A 19,128-nucleotide genomic window follows, 5' to 3' on the forward strand; every position below is an offset into this window, starting at 1 on the left:
AAATTGTGTTCAAGGCTGGTGTACATGAAAATACATACAAACACATCTTCATTACGTTTGCCAAGGAAAAAAGACGGTGAGAACAACACAGCATCAGAATAGCTGAAAATCATTTCACTGAAAGTTATTTCATATTGCAAGAGCACGTGTGCTCTTATAAAGCACATACTTGTGTATTCTTACAGAACATCCAAAGGCTACTAGCTATTAAGCCTTCCAAACACAGAACAGATTATCTGGTTTATATTATCTGGTAACAGATATTATTGATTTTAATACTAGTGAAGAAACTTCACAAATGGTTAGCTGGAGAGATGAGAAGGAGACATTTCTTCTACTAGATGGATTTTAAAATAAATGTACAACTGTAGAGAGGCTGTAATGATGAAAGAGTTTGGCAAAGAGACGAATCAGGAAGACAGCCAATAAAGGGGTCAGTGGACTTTCCCATAACTATGAAACATGAGATGGAAACAAACAAGTTTAGAATAGCAATGTGTGACACTAAAAACTACCTTCTTCCTTCTTTCTTCCCATCCAAAGGGAAATATCTGAAAGAGACAGAAGGAATACGTCCACTTACCACAGACACTGAAAGGCTATTTTTGTGGATGAGACATACTAGAAATAAGAGTACAACTATTCCTGTAAGTCATTAAATACTAGGTACTAAACACTAATAATAATAATTTAAAAAAAAAATCACGATTTTCATTTTATTTTCTTGCAATCTTACTGCAACAAAGAAAAGATCAGATACAATAAGAATTCTTAGTAATTTTTAAAAGTTACCTTTAGGTAAGGTCAGATCCAACAGTTTCATCTCCTTGTCCAGAAATCAGGTTTGTTTAGATATCATTGCTTGTCAGCTCTCAGTTACAAGGCTTCACTTCACTTTCAGGTCTCCCATAATAATGAGCAAGAAAAATATTTACAGATATGAATCTCTTTGCGTAACATCAGACACCCTACATAGTAAGACACTTGAAGCCTTGAGATATTACAATAGACTACCTCTCAAAAATACCTTTTTGAAATACATCAATAATATAAACACAGGTCTTTCACAGTCTACATGACACAATGAAACCTTCATCTGATTCATCTTCTAAAGGACTACATACAAAATTTCCAAGGAAGTTACTTTTAAAGACACATTATTTTGGAGTGTATGTATACATAGGTAGCCTCACCCACGTACAATTCATTGCAACTAATGCCAAACTTTTGCAAGGTTGTTTTCATTCTGAATTTATTTTCACATTTTAGTCCACGAGGAGTTGTGAGAGGTAGCTGAAGTTATAACAGCAGAGCTGAGCAGCCACATCTCATGACAAAGAGGGCACCCACAGTAGCTGACACCAACCCTTCTTCACCAAACTTGAAGTTCTTCCTACATAAGTATACATTTACACTGAAGTACATAAATTATTCTATTTAATATATTATTATGCCAAAAAAAAAAAAAAGCTACTTATCCTCTTTTGCATTCCACTTTCTGACAGAATAATGAAATGAGTCATAAAGGTCTAGAGTTAATGTGCCACAGATATGACATTCAATGCTTAAATTTGGTCCAACACAAGTTTCTGTAACAGAATTTTAACTTGGATGAGAGTTGCTGCTGTTCTGTACAAACTTTTATGAATAGAGCACACAGCCAAAACGGTTGCTTTGTAATTAGTTCAGGCATGTTTAAATCCAGAAGGGAAGCAGTTTTAATTTATTTTCCCCTGGAACACTACAAAGTTCCACTAGAGCTTTACAGTGTAACCACGCATATCAAGAAAGAGCCTTCATTCACCTAGAAAAAGGATCAAATTATAGTATTGAATTGTTCTTCTAGTTTTCAGTGCACTCAGAAAGGAACAGAGATGTTTGAAAATACTGTTCCTGAGAATTTGTCACCTATAGTGTCAAAGACATCCTGGCAGAAAAGGAAAGTCTTGTTGAGGGCAAAATTCAGTCAAGATGACTGTAAAACTTAATCCACACCTTCAAATTTGGGCTGAATATCCATCACTTCAACATCTTGTAAATGACCCAATTTGTTTACACGGCCCTGTAGATTTTTATGACTTTTCCATAAAGAAGTTATTGCATCCATTCCTTCTATTTTGTTTGAGAGCATTTGAATAAGCCCCAGAACCACAAGCAAGTGAAACAGACTCTCTGCAGATGGAAGTGGCCTCATATAATTCACCACTACCGGTAAAAAAAAAAAAAAGTCAGAACAACACTTTCAGTTTGGAAATACCTACACACACAGCAGAAGAATTTCCTGTGCCATATGTCTTTTTAAAATGTTTAAACTATTGTATAAAATGAGTGCTGGTTTCCGGTCCATCAGAGGAGAAACACAAAGCCACTTGAACTTGAATTTCCCATTGCTTTCAGTGTACGTGAAGGCACTCAGATGGTTACAGATACACCAAGGCAAGGAGAACAAATAACAATAGTAGTAGTAATAAATAAATAATCCAAACTTCTCAGCTATTCTAACTGCTCTGGTGCACTGGTTCATCCAACAAATCTTTACAAATGGTACTTTAATAAAAGACTGGACAACTGAGTTTTCTGGAAAAGACCACAGCCAAAGATTCAAATCAGCAATATTATCCACTATTTCACAAAGCACTTCCAGTTAAGTCATTTCCCCCACTTAATATGTTTTCAACAAAGGATGCTTTAAAGAGCAGGAGAGAGATTAAAAGGACTAGGCTAGACACAGGCAGTATGGCTGGAGTATCTCCAAATAAATAAATAAATACTCTCCAAATAAATATATATTATATATACTATATAATAGTCTCTGCTAATTAACACCTGGACTTCTCTTTGACAGAAACCTAGAGCTTTACTGATAAGTGCCAAACCAAATAACTGTTTAAAGATGTAGAACAGCAAAAAACTTAAAAATGTACCTTTCACTGCCAGGGCCTAGTCTGGGGGGCAAGAGAAAAAAGTCCTACCTCACTTCTCCTCAGCACCCAAAGTACCGTAGGCAAGCTAGAATGATAGCTACCCAACTAAGGGTACTGCTCACCTAGAAAACAGAGCGCTACAGGAACTCAAACCAAGAGAGCTGTATGGCCAACCAGAAGGTTGCATGCATCCCATTGAGCACAGCCTGATGTCCAGTTTCTGCTTAGCCCACGCTCAGCCCTACTTGGCCATGCACTGATGTCTCAAGTGGAACTACGTCTGGAAATTAACACAAATAATTATCAGCTTTAACAAACTGGAGAAGTAATTTCAGTATTTCGGGCTGTGGAGGAAAAGCTGAACACAGATGTTCCTTTGACTTATAGGAATCTCCTTATAACATCCATGTTTATAATTGCATCTCGAATGAACCTACTGTGAAGGGACAGGTAAGGCCAAAGAATGGGACTAGATGGCATCTAAAGTCTGTTACAACTCAAAAGATTCTCTGATTCTATGACCACGGAACAAGTGGCAGACAATATGTCAAAAGATTATCCAAATCATTAAGGTTGGAGAAGACCACCAGTAATATCTAGTCCAACTGCTAACCCCTAACCATTAAAACTAGTACCTCACTGCAACATCCATTTTCTTGATAACCTCTCGAGATGCTGACTCCACTACTTCCCTGGGCTGCCTGTTCCAATGCCTTTCCACACTTTCTGAGGAAAAAAAATAATCTTCTTGCATTGCATTTTATTGCAGTGTTGACGAACTTCTCTAATTTGCCCCAATCACAAGTCAAAAGAGGATGTGGTGTACTTGTTCACTTTCCAGGAAAAGAGCTTTAAAGCGTTTCAAAACAAGCGTTGGATTAAACAGAAATATATTAATCTCATGATAGTGATGCAATTTGTCCTGTTTCCTTTTAGATGACACTTTCATATTTTCTTCTTCCTTTTCTTCTCAAAAGGAATGAAACTTCTGCCACCCAGCAATAGTCAGACTTTACTGGCAGTTGTTAATTCAGCAAGACTCAGCAGAGGCAGCATTGATTCCCATTCGAAGTATGCTCTTCTGTCAGAGATAATCTTGCAGTCAGATTACTGCACTTAATAAAAGCACTGACATTCTCACCTACAAGAATCGGATGAGCTGCATCATTCAGACACCAACATATTCTTTCATGTGCTGCAAGCCCAAGTTACATGATCTACACCAGAAACTTCATATCATGATTCTGTCCCTATCTGTTGATTAGCTGACAAGCTCCTTTAAAGATGCACAAACAGGGAAATCCTCTAGATAATTATGATGGAACTTGTAAGGCCAGGCTAAGGAGAAGACAGAAGTCATTTCCATCCTCTTGACACCTAGCTGAATTCCACCTGCACCTATCAAGTTTTCCTAAGAATGGTCCAAGATAAGCAATTCGCAAACTCCAGCTCAAGCCATTTTTCTTTTTGTTTACATGATATAACCCTCCCCTTTTCAAAAGGCTTAAGAAATACATTACAATGTGATCTGTTATCAGATCTTTTAATTTTAAGGGTTTCATACCACATCCCACACTAGCTATATAGTTTACTGCTTACGGTGCCTGGTTTTACATTATTTTATGTAAAGACATCCTCATATTTCTCATAGAAATTGTAACATCTGACTTCTGTAGCTTAGTAAAATTACCTTAAACACTTCTCATGTCTTTCCTGAAACAGACAAGGAAAAACAATTTAGTTTCTCCGCATGCTGCAATTAAATCTAACCTAAACTAACAGGATCACATAAGGAAATACACTCAGGCCACTAGAGTTAAGTCACTTTCATTAAACGCTCCACCAAAAGCCTCTTCAGACATTGCTGAAACTGAAGAGGCAAGCTGAAAATATTATTCCAGGAAAATAGTATAGAAAAGTAGAATGAGAACTACACAGAACAATAATAGAAAACAGAAATAAGTAAACCACCCAAGTAACCAAATTCAGTATGCAAGAGATTGAGTTTTGTTCACCCAAAGGAAATTTTCTTTTGGCTCCTTGTTACAGTATGGAAAAAAGGCAATAAATACTTCAGACAGTCATAAGAGAACTGACAAAGCCATCATCACCCGTTTTTCAACATAACAAAGTACTGTTGAAACGAAACCCGTGTAGATAAACGGGAGCCACCACTACATGCACCACTTACTGCTACTTCCATCTCCAGAAAATGGTCGTATATTCGTGTTTGATTCTTCAGGTGAGTATTCGGTTGAGTTGCAAATGAGAACATGGCAGAAATATTTTTTGTGTTTTTTTTTTTTCTAAGAAAATCACAAACTCCTTTAATGTTAAGCGGGAGTTTACAAATAAATCTTTTCTTAAAGAAAATCTGACCATCACAGAGGTCCGACAAAAACAACGAGGTGATGATAAGTGGTTTCAAATGGAGCTATAGCAGCCTCCAAGGCCCATCATATTGAACTCCTAGGAAGTACAGCCAAAGGTCGTGTTCTAAGAGTACCTGATTTACAAATACAGAGAGATACTTACCCTAGGAAATTACCACCTAAAATGTCATGCTACAGAAACAAGAGTGCTTAAGTACTCTTTCATTTTACAAATAATGAACCCAACTGAATCCAACTTCAATTCTGAAGTTAACATTCATTTAGCTACCAAAAAAAAAAACCAACTCCACTTAATAAAAAGAAAGTCCTTAAGCGAGTGCTTACCTTCTGTTACATAAGTAGTCCCATTGTTTTAATTACTGGCCATAGACATCTTTAGTTATCACCTTAACCCACCAGCTACAGCATCTGCCCCTACGGTCAAACAATGCTGTAATCCACACTACATCAGAACTTGTTGGCCACAGTGCAGTTTTACAAGTAGAGGACAGAATTTTTATTTGTAGGCTGCGTGAGTGAAAAAAGCTCCCTCTCTGCTGACCAAAGATTATTTGGCACACAAACAGCAATATTTCATTCTCCAACTCCAGGCAGCTTTAACCTGCCTCTAGCTAAAAGCTATACAATCTTTAGATTGCAGTAGAGTGTAAAAACCACTCTAATTAAACTAAGTAAGAACTGGTTTGACCAGTGTTGCTGATCCCCCAAATAATTAAAATCGGGGAAGAAAAGTCAGGAGTTTAGTACAAGTTTAAGTGCAACTAAGTACCATTTTTCAGAAAAGTTTTCCAGTTGAACAACTGGAGAACAGATTTCAAGTAAACAACAACAAGAACCTGGATTGATTTAGGTATAAACAGAGAATACAGTGCCACAGCACTTCAATCTCCTGGATTTGCACTTATAATATAAGAGGCACTGACTGTACCTCACAGGATGCCAAATCACACTGCAAACCAGTTGAAGCCTGACCCAAGGCAGCTGCACTTGGCTACACGTGAAGAGAATCCAGCTTATGCTGTCACATATACTTATGCCCACTTACACGAGTTCTGCTTTCAAGCTTGCACTATCCACGCCTCACACTGCCCTGCTGGATCTCCACCATTGTGCTGGTGCATTACCAAGCACTCCTGTGGAAGACTGACCCCACAGCAGGTTTTAGGGCTAACAAAGTATAAGCAGAACAATGGCATCTGGGCATCCTGCTGCAGTCACACAGATCGAATAGACGTGGAAGTACCAGATGTTAGTATATCAGTGCCAAGCTCCTTTTCTCACAAAGCGGTGCCCTAAATTCCCCAGATGTCAGGTAAGCCGGGAAGGGGCAGAGGGAGCAGTTTCTCCTCTCACACAGAGCAGATAATTTCCTGTCCTGTGCACAGAGTCTGATTGGTTTCCTGTCAGAGCAGCGGGTCCCGGGGTCTTTTGATCACTTTCCTCCGGCCCTCCACAACAGCTCTGATTAGAGATTGATCCCCGTGCCGCGCTTTGATCAGCGGCACTGGCAGCCCGCAGGTGCCATACATCATCACATTAGCAGGCCACAGCAGCGTGCATCTCTCCTGCTGCGTTCGCCAGCACGTTATGGATCCTGCCAGAGCACAGAACGCCTGCTGAGCTCCCCATCTTTGCTTTCTACTAGAGAGATGACGTCGAATGCTTTTATCAGGGGAGTCCCAAGTTCAAAGCTGACAGAATCACGTTAGCCTTAAACCTGCACTTTTTGCAGTGCTTCATTACAGCGTGCAGGAGTTGAGAGCTCCCAGCTTCTCCTTTTGTGCTGCTTTGTGCCCAGGCACAGGCACGCAAAGGACTTTTTTCCTTTTTTCCCCTCTTTACGTTAAGCACCACTGGTTTCACGCAGTACATAACGCTTCAGCTTGCAAAACACTCTTTAAAACGGCTTCGCAACGGCAGATCGAGAGGAAAAGCGCTCAGAACTCTGAATAATGTAAATCATATGGAGTTCAGAGGCTAAGCAAATTACACACCCCGGAGCCGCCCGCTCTGAATGAAAGGAGCCTTTCTCCAGCCCCGCTCAGCCCCGACCCAGGGGGACTCCGTCTGAGAGTTCTCCAAACACTTCAGGTACACATGAAAGTTGGAAGTAATTCCCTCTTCCTCCGCGGGATCAGCCCTCTTCCAGCCCCCCCACTCCACCCCCCCTCTCCACGCAGGGGACTCCGCGCTCGCCCCTCCGTTACCGTTCTGCTCCTTGGCTCCGGGGAAGGAAAACTTGCTGCTGAGGTCGGACTCCGCGGCGGCCCCGTGCCTCCGGCCGGCCAGGGCGGATGTCAGCAGGAGCAGCCCGAGGAGGAGCATTGGGCCGGCGGGGCGATGGGCTGCGGCGGAGCAGGCGCTGGCGGAGCGGCACCGAGGTCCGGGCGTCTCTCAGCGCCGCCAGGGGAGCAGGCAGCACTGAGCCTGCTCTGGCAGCGGAGAATTGCAGGGTAGTTTCCACATAATCCCATCCAAAACTTTTTTCCTAGAGCCCTCGTCTGCGTCTCCAGGTTTTGCTTTTTTTTTTTTTTTTTCTCTCTCTCTCTCTCTCCTTGGGCTTTAAAAAAAAAAAAAAAGGATCAAAGCAGGATCTGGACCCACACCAGCTTCCCGAGGACTAAACAATCCGGGCCGTGCCTGGAGGGGGCCGGGGTTGTGCTGCAGACGCGGGGCCGCCGGGGTTGTGCGGGCGGCCGGTGCCGCGGAGCAACGCGCACCTGTCAGCCAGCCGGCCGCCCGCGGCGGGACGGGACGGGACGGGGCGGCACGGGGCGGCCGCGCTCCCCTCCGCACCAACGCCTTCCGCCGGGATGAGGCCCGGGTAGCGGGGCAAGCAGCCGGCAGAGACGAGCGGCGCGGCCCCGGGAGGCTCCGCCGGGCGCCCGTCCTGCCGCCGGAGCCGCGCAGCCCGCTCGCCCCCCCCCCCCCCCTCCGCGACTATCTTTCCCAAGAGCCCTCTCCCTAAACTCCTCCCTCCTGTCTCCCCCCGCTTTAAACTCGCCCGCGTCCTCCTCGCTTCCCACCTTCGCCCGCCCCCGGCCCGCAGCCGGGGCAGTCCGTCCCTGCGCAGGGGGAGGACGAGCCCCCGGCCGGCAGCGGCATTGCGGCGCCTCGCGGCGGACCCCGGCTCGGCTGCCGGCACAACAGGTGCCGCGGATCGGGGCTAGGACCGGCTCCGGGCACTGGGAGGCCCAGCGGGCTCCGGAGCTCGGTCCTTGGGACGAGGCGCCGTGATGATTTACCGGCGCTGCTTTAACGGGGTGGTTAGTAAGCGTTTGGGCCGGTGGAAGAAGATCGGTGCTTTCCCTTGATTTCTGGCAAGGAAGAGCTAAGGGAACGCTCCGGGTGCTGATTGTTTTTCTCCTGACCGAAGTTGCTGGTGGAGTGACCTTGGAACGAAGCGCTCAGCGTCCGCATAGATGGGCTGAGCTGCTGCTGCGCAGCTCCGTCCTGCACTGTAATGCATCCATAATGCGGACGGGGTGGTGCGTTGGAAATCAAAAATAAGTTCGTCAAGAAGTACCCCCACACACGCTGACTTATTAAGCACCCTTTAAAACAGTGCCGTGCTCAAACTTCTGCGCTTTGTTTGGATGTGGTTTGAACTACAGCTGTGTGATGGGGTGGGGTAACAACAAAGAGGCTCACTAGGTAATACGGGCAGGGCCACAGGAACAATGGGGAAGATGCGTCTTTCTTCTCAGCTAAGAAGCTCGAGCAGTGCCCTTTAATAGCGACTTCAGCCCCTGTAGCTTTGAGGGGGCTTGAGGAGATCCTTGTGACTGTGGTACCGCTGTCTGTGAAGAGCACAAAAGAGAAAAACTGACTGAACTACTGGCGTCTTGAGTACACACTATATAAACGCCTTATCCTTTGACCTAGCTCTTTCCATTATATAACTGAGCTATTTCTTTGCCTCAGCCAAAGTAACCCTTGAGACAGTGATAAACATCCCCTCTGTTCCTAATAAGTGACATATTTCTAGTAGCAACTGAAAGCTGTCCAGCCAAGCTGGGCTACGTCCTGAAAGGCAGACTTGGAGCATTCCATAAATAGCAACCCTTCCCTTACACAGGGTGAAGAGAGTCACTGCACAGAACCGACCATACAGTTATTTTTATTGTTACTGCCATTCTGAATAGTTATTTTTTTGGCTTCTATTGTCTTTATTTTAAAATTGAAAGAAAAAATATAAAGTGCTTCTTTCCAGCTCTTGTGATAGTACTTATCATCAGGTGAATGAAGTATTGCTTGGTAACAGCCTTCCTTGCCTGATGGTTTTGTTTTCATTGTTCATGTCTTGTATTTCAGGGGATTGAGAATGAGTTTCCTCTGATAAAATGTGGACTAATGTCTCAATCTGTGCACGTGAACATAAAATCCTCCAGCATTTTCCATAGCTTTGGAAGCCTTAGGCTGCATCAGACCGGTGTTTCATCTGGCATCTGGGCTCTGACATTTCAGAGGAAAATGCAAGAACCCCCATAGTGGGTGAATATGGAATAACACTGGAGAGGAAACTTTGTTTTAAACCTCCTGCAATTAAAGATCAGGATGCATGTTTGATCACTAGGACCCCACCTCTTTTCCAAAATGCTTTTATTGCTAATCCCATCCAAAATGCTGTGTGATGGTCCTTGTAAATGTCCAATCTTTCCTGAATTTCATGCTGAGCATCTGTCATCAGCTACTCTCATTGAATGTATTTATTAGTTTCAATTATGAAAATGAGTAAAAAGAAATGGGTCACTTCTCCATTCATTTTTTTGTGTTGAAGACTTATCCTTTCCCAACTAGGCATTTTTCACTCTATTTTTCATCTGATTCTCGGAGCACTGGCACAGGGTGCACAGAGGGGTTATGAAGTCAAAATACTTCATACACTGAACCTCACCTGACAGCCACATAGCTTATACTATGGTGTCATTTTCATTGTGCATTGGGGACCTTAATTTTCAAATGGTTTTGTAATACAGTCCATAAAAATTGTGCACTGTGTATTTTTAAATTTGAATATTGCATGAGACAACTCATTAGTTTCCATCTTCAAATGGTTTGACACACTCATCCTTCTCTGTAGGATAGTCACAATGCTTTGCCAATCTTCCCAATAGCTGCTTTTCCAGCATCCCTGTTTATAATTTTTCTAAGTGATTTTTCTTGTACTCAAAAGTGTGATTATCTGGATTGTCCCAAAGGAATTTATTTTGCACCAGGTTCAGGAATAGTGTTGTTGAGACCTAGCCATCAGTGATGACAATGGAAATTCAGCCTGTTCGGGCTCCAGAGACTGACTGTGATGGTGCATAGTCTTTGTATCCCTGAGCTATAAAGATCATTGGAATGAAAAGCCTCTTTTATTATTAACTTGAAGTATTACCATGAAAATGAATGCTCATCACAATTTTCACAAACTACACTTATCTCTGTAAAAAGAATTCCCCAAGCCAGCATCAAATAAAACATCATTTCAGAACCAGCAGATGTGCTGTAGCTTAAGGGTGCTCCACTCATTTTCTCCTCACCATACTGCAAGAAAACAGATTCCCCACAGTTATCCACTGACATGGACTGGAAGTGATGAAATGCTTACATGTACACACTCTATACTTTATGCATTGAACTGTTGCAAAGAAATCCTGACTGTTTCCAGTGAGTATCCCTAGCTAGTTCTGTAGGTACATATTTCCTTTTCCTCTATGCTGTCTTCAGAAAGACCTTCTCAATCATCACCACCCTCCTACCAAGGTGAGCTGGAAGATGTTTTCTGAGCAGGAATAGGGTGAGGAATGCAACATTTTGCAGGAAATGGGGAAGGGTAAGACATGAACACATTTTTATGCATCATGTACTGGAAAATGCTTCAAGAGATGTGTAGCTTCACAAACAATTATTTCTATCAAATTCCTATCTTATAACAGTTAGAATTAAGCATTTACTCAACTATTTGTAGGATTAGGGTCCACTGTAAAGAAGAAAATACTTCTCATCTCCGCACTGCTTGTTTAATTTCCTATTATGACTGGCTAAAGAAGGAATTCATGCACAGATACTTGTATAATCCTGTATATTCTGAATGTATTCATATATTCTTTGGGCAATCATACCAAAGTAGTAGTATTTTGCAAAGCTTAGCATGTAATTATTTAGTAACAAACATCTGCTCATCCAGACAAAAGGCAAATGTCTGCTTTTGTGCAAGGTTCCCTTGATTTTCTGTGTAGCTGCATATGAATTGGTTTCTGGCTTAACAGGGTTGAGGTTTGAATGCTTCTGTTCTCATGAAATTACTTGTATCTGTGCAAAGAACTCCTAAGTAGTTAGTAAAGGTTATGTTTGTACAAAATCTTTTATGGATGAGGAATAAACAAAAACTGAAATTGCAGTAGAAGCACTAATAGTCTTTTAGGAAAGTGGTGGTTCCATGCTCTGCCCTCATGATCACTGAAAAATAGACATTTACTCAAATGAATAAAGAGTTGCACAGAAAACAACCCCTGCATTAGAAAGCACTCCTGCAGAAGTACTCTGCACTGGATTTTTATGGCCTGTAGTATTCGTTTCACATATTAATTATATGAATGCAGCTTGGCTTAATCTATCCTTTCTGCCACAAACAACTTGCTCTTTGTTTCTGTGCTTTGGAGTTAGCCATATACCAGATGGCTCACAGAGAGCTAGCTGTCCCTTTTCCATAAGGAGGAGCACTGCTCCTTGAGGAACAAAGCAAAACTGCAAGTAGAAATGCCATGTTATTCACCATTAGGTAAATGATAACGATGAATAAACTACATTATGAAACCCATACACTCAAAAATTACTAAACCATTTGTCAACATTGCACTCTTTCCTCCCTTTAATTACCTACTTTAGTACTCCAGATGTATTGTCCATTCCTACTGAATCTGCAAGCAAGTTGAACAGTAATGTTCCTGATTATATGTAACACTCAAAATTATAATGAAGAGAAAGAATGTGTTCTGATGAGGATTTATTTATGTCAGAGTTATTCAGTAAGGCTGCCCAGACATAACCAGAGAAGAACGAGCTCTGAAGGTAGCTTGGTCACTTGGATCACAACTTCAAATACACATTTCTATATTGCAAGCACTTATAAATACACCTTAAGGGTAATTATTTTAACATGAACCTGTAAGCACGTCTACATTGTTCTGCTCAACACTGCATAGCTTAATCATTTATCAAATCAATTCAAACCTCTGATAATCAAAGTTATTAAAATGTTTGGAATCTAAATGGGGCTGCTCTAAAATCACATACAGTAATAAGTTCATACACAGATATAGAGCACAAGCTAAATACAAACTTCACCCTGCTTTGTGCAGGCTATGGAAGCTACAACCAGAGACAAGAAGGATAGAGATCCACAAGAGGTCTCCCAAACTAAATAAATGCTGACCACTTCTCCCACCTGGTGGCTCATTTGGGTTTTGATGGGCTTCCAAAGTCAACAAGTGAGAAGTATAATGTAGGTAAGTCACCTTTGCTGAACTTCACTGCAGGCTGGAGGCCAGATTGGGTAACAATAGCCAGTCTTGAATTCTGGATTTTCTCATGGTGCACATAGGAGCGTGCTGAACACATGGATATTCTCTTTAAACATTGACTTTCTTCTCTTTTATGCTCTCAGAGTCGACTACCTCTATGATTTCTGAGGCCTATAGCTGATTCAGATGCCTCTGTTCAAACAAGCATACCTGAGTATCTGTACCAAGTCTTCGTCAGGTAGTTGTTAATGTTTGGTTATTAATAACATTAATAAGGCCTGACAACTTGTCTTTGGTCAGAAAACAGATATTTGTTCTGGCCTACCAACATGCACTCAATCTCATTATGATCACAGGAAAATATGGCATAAGATTACTCTATGATGGCTCTAAATAGCTATTGAATTCTGAATAAGTTTTGAATTTGGTCTTTCTGCCTGTCTCCATCTCAATAAGCAGCACAAGATGAAGGTTTATAATCTGAACACAAATTCTGGGTTGCATTACCAAACATTCTTAACTCCTACTGTTCAAAAAAATAACATATCACAGTTTAGGATACAAGTAGGATAATTGTATACAGGTCCAGTGAAACTAGGGATGTACTATATCAAAATAAACTTAGGCATAAGCAGGGATATTTCATACATCAGTAAAAACCACTTATAGCATTACAAGATTTTTTTCCTAACCTTCATTCCAACATATTTCTAAGCTATTTATATATGAATATCCTAATGTCTTTGAAACTTCTCCTCAGAGAAACAAAGATCAGCTGAAGATATTTATGAGACAATAGCATAGTTTCACCACTGTAAGGTGAATAACCCCCAAAAAATAGCATCCACAGAAAATAATGAGATGGATGGTATACTTTGTGTGGCTTATCTGGGTGGTATAAAAGACAACCAGTAAATAAAGAAAGGCTCACCTGTTACAGATTTTCAAGGCTTACCCAAATCTCTAAGGGAGGGGGATCTCCAACAAGAGATCCTTCCCCAGTTGTGGTGAGCCCTTAAATGGGGTCTGGGAGAGGTGGAGCCAGACTCCACCCCTTCTGGTCACACAGGTACATTGCCTTCACCTGTGCTCCTGCAGCTGACTCAGTGCTCACCTCAGGACATCCATCAGTGGTTCAGGCTGTGACTCAACAGTTCCCATACAACCACCAATGTTTGTAATGTAATGTAGTTAACAGTGTGAATGCAGACTATCAAATATGTACATTAAGATCAGTCACATTAGCTATTTTACACACATTAGCTATTTATAGAGCTTGGAGAAGAAATAAAACAGTTCTTGATTAGCCTTGCTGTCACAAGTGTTTCCAATATACTGAAGGATATTGTTGATACTAAGATCTCTGTCACACACATATGTTTAATTAAACTACTTACGTTATATGCTTGTGTCTAGCACTACATCTTTCATCTTTTGGTATGCCATTCTAGACAGAGTTGAAGTAATGCTGAGACAATTATGTACTTTAGTTCAAATTCAGCAAAAGAAAATCATATTGGCAGCAGCAGCCTTAGAAGAGTATTATTTTTTTTGGCTAAATTGAGGTTAGAGCTTACTTGTGAAACAAAATATACTCAAGAAGATGTCACATGCAAGTTCATACAGCTGAACAGCTCACCCAACCACTCAAGAAAGATAAGGCATTAGAACAATATAATTGTAATAGATAGAGAGTATCTGTTCCCCACTAACTGACTTACCACATTACACTTCATCTTATTTATCAATATTCCTGTCTCTTCCCTATTCTTCCTCTTCACTTTTTCTCTCTTTTACCCTTCTCAGTTAATTAGTTATCTCATATACTCCACTAGAAATTTGATCAAATAATTAAGTCTTGGCCTCCCAATCTTATCTCACCACACTTAAGTACTAGCTTTCCTAATCCTCATTCTTTTGTTCATGTTGCAGATCTTTCATAGAAAGTTCACATACTACAAAACTGCAATGAAAATGGTAGTCAATGGTAAGAAATACACACCATAAATAGGATTCTATTTCAAATAAGGATAATGTAAACACACTCCCTAATGCGCCCCCCAAAAATAGGAAGTTTTCCCAAGACCTCAGTTATTTTGAACTCCGTCTGTACGTTTCCTAACTGAAAATTAATCTCTTTGCCTCTCAATAAGGCAGATTCCCTGTTCCACATTGCCTGGAGTCAACTGGAGAGAATGTACGCTATCAGTTCAGCCCAATCTAAGCTTGGTGTCATCTACAGGAGTACACGGAAATTTTAATCTGTCCATCTGGAACTTTCCCAGAGAAGAGATGGAGAGCTTCCAAGGAACTGATCTGTAAAAGATATGTCTTTGCTGATCACACATGCAAACCGTAATTTTCCAGGTTTCCTAAATTAGAGTAGATTTGTGCAAAAATAGCAGCCGACACTTGTATGACAAAATAGTTAATCTTACTATCTAAAACCTGGACTCAGTGGAAAGTGTTGAAGAAAAAGTTTAACATGGAGAGCATAGAAAATCATAAACACTGAATTTCTCATCAGTTGTCTCATTCACAGAACTATCTTAATTATTTTGGCAGAAGTATGGTCCAAGTTGGAGCATGGAGACTTTCATCCCATGTATTTTTCCAAACACATAAATATGAAAAATCTTTTAAAAAATTAGGTCACCTTAGTTGATGGCAGCAATTCTAATATTTTTAAAATTCTTAAACACATACATTAATATGTTACAAAAACAGGTGTAAGGTTCTACAGGGATGTTTTTAATGAGAAAATATTATTGCCAAGGGAAATGAATGCAATCAGTTTTCTTCTGACTCTTCCTACAAAAACGTATGTAGAATTTTTGCAGATTCTTAATCGATTAGAATAGTACAAGATACTGAAGGGTATTTAAATTTTTACATAGATATTCAGGAGCAACACTGTAGAAGATCATTACTTTAGTATTAATATTTTGAATCAAGCATTAATTTTTATATTTGAGAATGCAGGTAATGCTGCAGAAGACTTATAATCTTAAGAATTGCCAGTTGGACAGGAGTATAAAGAACTTACCAATGACACATTATTCATACCAGTAAATTCTCATTGTTATTTCCTTGCCAATCCACTGAATGGAAATATAACACAAAGGAAAATTATTTTATAGCTTTTTCCAGTAATTCTTCAAAGCTATCCCACTATTAATCATTGGAGTTCACGTCATCTAGCTAAGAATGCACAATATTCCAAAGTATTGCCAACATTTTTCTTTATTGATCATGCACTGGCACCAAATCACAGTATCTTATTCTCACAGCACCACAAAAAAATAAGAACTTCAGCTTCACTACCATCTGGATCACAGATCATCCCATAAAATGTGTTCAGGTTGACAGTAAGTGTTTGAAGTACTTATTTCATATTATGTTTCTGATAGCGTTGCATGTTGTGCCTTGTCACAATCCATTTTGAAAAGAATACCAGTCGATTACAGTTCAAATTTATAAAAAATACTATTTTGTCCTCAGAAAATGGTATGTCTCAAGTTAGGTTAAGTGGATTTGTAAACATAAGCAGTGACATTGTCATTCTCTAGTGCTTTGTCAGTGTGTTAGGTAGTCAAAAGCCTACAATTTAAGCAGGACATGAAGCTTTCAGCATCATTTGGGATGGTACTCAGCACTCCACAGGATTAGGCTTCAGTTTGGAAAGCACATCAGCAGTGCCCAAAAAGAATGGTGTGCCTAAGTGGGAAAAGGGGTGGACCCGAAGCTTTTAATCAGTACAAAGTTCAAACGTTGTGGCAATGATGTAATTCAAAAATATTAACTGGTTTTGAGATAGTACTTAGTCTATACAAAAGGTGCCACCTTAAGAAGATTTTGTTAGGGTCAGATTCCAAAAAAATTCAACCTGATCCATTCCAAACCTTATCTCCTATGAGGAAAGACTGCAGGAACTGGGACTGTTCAGCTGGAGAAGAGCAAGCTAAGAAGTAACAAATACCCAAAGGGAGGTTGTAAACAAGAGGAAGCCACCGTCTTATGAACGGTGTCCAACAGCAGGACAAGAGGCAGGGGGCAGAAACTGAAACATAAGAGATGATGTCTGAACACCAGGCAGCGCTTCTGTGCCATTCAGGTGCTGGAGCCCTAGCACAGGCTGCCCAGAGAGGAGTCCTCTCCTTGGAGATCTCCCAAAACCACCTGGATGTGGGTTGGGCAGCTGCTTGGGGGGGCCCTGCTGCAGTGGGGCTGGGCCTGATGCACCCAGTGGTCTCTGCCAGCCTCAGCCACCCTGGGATTCAGTGATCAGCACACATGAAGTTTCTACCAACATTAAATCTACATCTCTTAACAGTAAGATATTAAAATCATTTTAGGACTAAGAATTAATAAGCATGGAGTAAAGTGCTTCCTTATGCCATGAAGGACATACCTGAGCGTCAAATTGCCTTGTAATGTTTACGATCTGATAAATTCTTTTACTTCAGTTTCTACTGAAATAGGCCTCTAAGGGTTCATATCTGCTTTGTTAATCATTACTTTCAAGTTAAAATCTCGAGATAAGGATGTGAAATAATCTAATCCTGTGTTATGTGATAGGAAAAGGCCTATATCTAGGCTAATATCCTGTGTGAAATCACACCTTTATTTTTCAAGTAAGATCAAGTTTCTTGTATAAGTGATAGCCTTTGAACTCTTCCCAAACAGCCTCCCTAATACTCTTTCTGCATTACAGTTTTGCTACACATTGTGCCTAAGAATGTAGGCACTTTCCTCTCAAACTTAACTGCAGCTTGCCCTGACAGAACTCTCATTGCCAGAGATCAGAGGTGCTAGTCCTTCAGGAACTGACATCGGGGCAGTTTGGTGGCACGCTGTCTGGAGGCTGCAATGTCAGGAACGGTGCCACACAGGGTGATGACAACCACCAGCTCACAGATAGGCCAGTAAGTAAATACCCACAGGATGCGGGGCAGAGGACCAGTACCCTTGGGAGTCAACTGCTGACAGGATCTCCTTTGAAGATGAATTCATCCTTGTTAGTCTGAGAGAGTGTGTAAAGGCAAATGACATCATCAGTGATTCTTCCTGGAAAAAAGGGAATGAAAACTGGTTAAAATATCATGATACTTAGAAATTCTTTTTGTCCTGTGGGAATGTGAAAGAACAAATAGACTATTTACTTAAGCAATGCTGCAGTTCCCCTTACCCATGCTCCAGGGCAGCATTTAAGTCATCAAGGGCGGCATTCTTTCCAGTATGAATGCAGTCAGCAAGATCCTCTACATAAATAATTTACTCTATAAAGTACCTATATTAACATGTCACTGTCAAACCACTTTGCGTGGTAGGGTAAGATCATTGCCTTAAATATGGTAGCTTAGTTTGCAACTATTTTAAGCAGTCTTAAAGGATTTTAGAATTTTGGCTGCTGTCATAGGCTCCTTGAAGGTCACTGAGTGATGGCTGCAGCGGAAAATTTCCTCCCCAGGACCTGTGGGACAATTTTAAGCACAGAGGTCATAAAATCACTCTTATTTAAATGCAGGCCAGGTGAAGATTTATTTGTAAGGTTCAGAAAAATGACTAGAGATATAATTCCCTGTTGGAAGAAAGGGGACTCCCATTCCTCTGATAGGATTATTGGACTCTTACATTTCCTTCCCTCTCTAAGGAAAACGTAAGAGGATTAAAGTAAGGATCCTATAATCTAATGTTTAGCTTTATTCGCTTTCATATTTCTTTTTCTTACTTGCTCTTCTGCAATTTAATGATGAACCCAAACTGCCCAAGCCTATGTGCTTTCCCTCTGTCTTTGAACTCTGCTAATGGGCCTCGGAGAGTAGGAACATTATGACTTTTTGGATATCTCAGATTTGTGTAGTTAAATAATAGAATTGGTAAGCAGAAAGAAGTGGTCACTCAATCCAAATGAGGAAAAAAAACACCAAAACCTCAAGATCTCTTCAGATAAAAAGCGAGAGTCTGAGGAGTTAAGGCCACAAGTGTAGCACTTCTCACAAGCCAAGGGCAATAGCATCTGACTGTATTATTGTCTTTGAAAGTTTCCCCTTTGAACTAAAGGAAAATGAGATCTGGAACCTTGGTGTGGGAAGACTAAAGAAACCAAAGGAAGGATGGGGTATTGTTTGCTAAGGGAAACAGCAGAATCTGGGAGCTGATGGCTTCTGTTGGTTGAGGATCTCTAAAGAACTATGGTAAGTCTCTGAATTACAGCCAGATGGAATGAGGTGTATGCTGCTCTGAGTCTCTGGTGGACAACAGGTTGCCCATGAGCCAGCAGTGTGCCCTGGTGGCCAA

General features: G+C 41.0%; 1 protein-coding gene across 3 annotated transcripts in view; it reads right to left on the reverse strand.

Moving 5' to 3' along the window:
• Window positions 1-8,413, reverse strand: part of PDGFC (platelet derived growth factor C) — a 114,298-nt gene extending 105,885 nt beyond the window's left edge. The window contains exons 1-2 of one of the 3 annotated variants that reach the window (XM_065736247.1): window positions 8,344-8,413; window positions 7,525-7,877 (exon numbers count right to left, since the gene is read on the reverse strand). In XM_065736247.1, the coding sequence (XP_065592319.1) occupies window positions 7,525-7,642 (118 nt within the window). In that variant the 5' untranslated portion in view covers window positions 7,643-7,877; window positions 8,344-8,413. Of the gene's footprint in view, window positions 1-7,524; window positions 8,003-8,037; window positions 8,127-8,343 lie in introns of those variants that run through there. The other 2 variants (XM_065736248.1, XM_065736246.1) reach the window with 2 other exon arrangements.
• Window positions 8,414-19,128: the final 10,715 nt, after the last annotated feature.

Source organism: Cyrtonyx montezumae, unplaced genomic scaffold (assembly GCF_038088225.1).
Source record: "Cyrtonyx montezumae isolate F1298 unplaced genomic scaffold, pur_monq_1.0 scaffold_2, whole genome shotgun sequence".
NCBI lineage: Eukaryota > Metazoa > Chordata > Aves > Galliformes > Odontophoridae > Cyrtonyx > Cyrtonyx montezumae.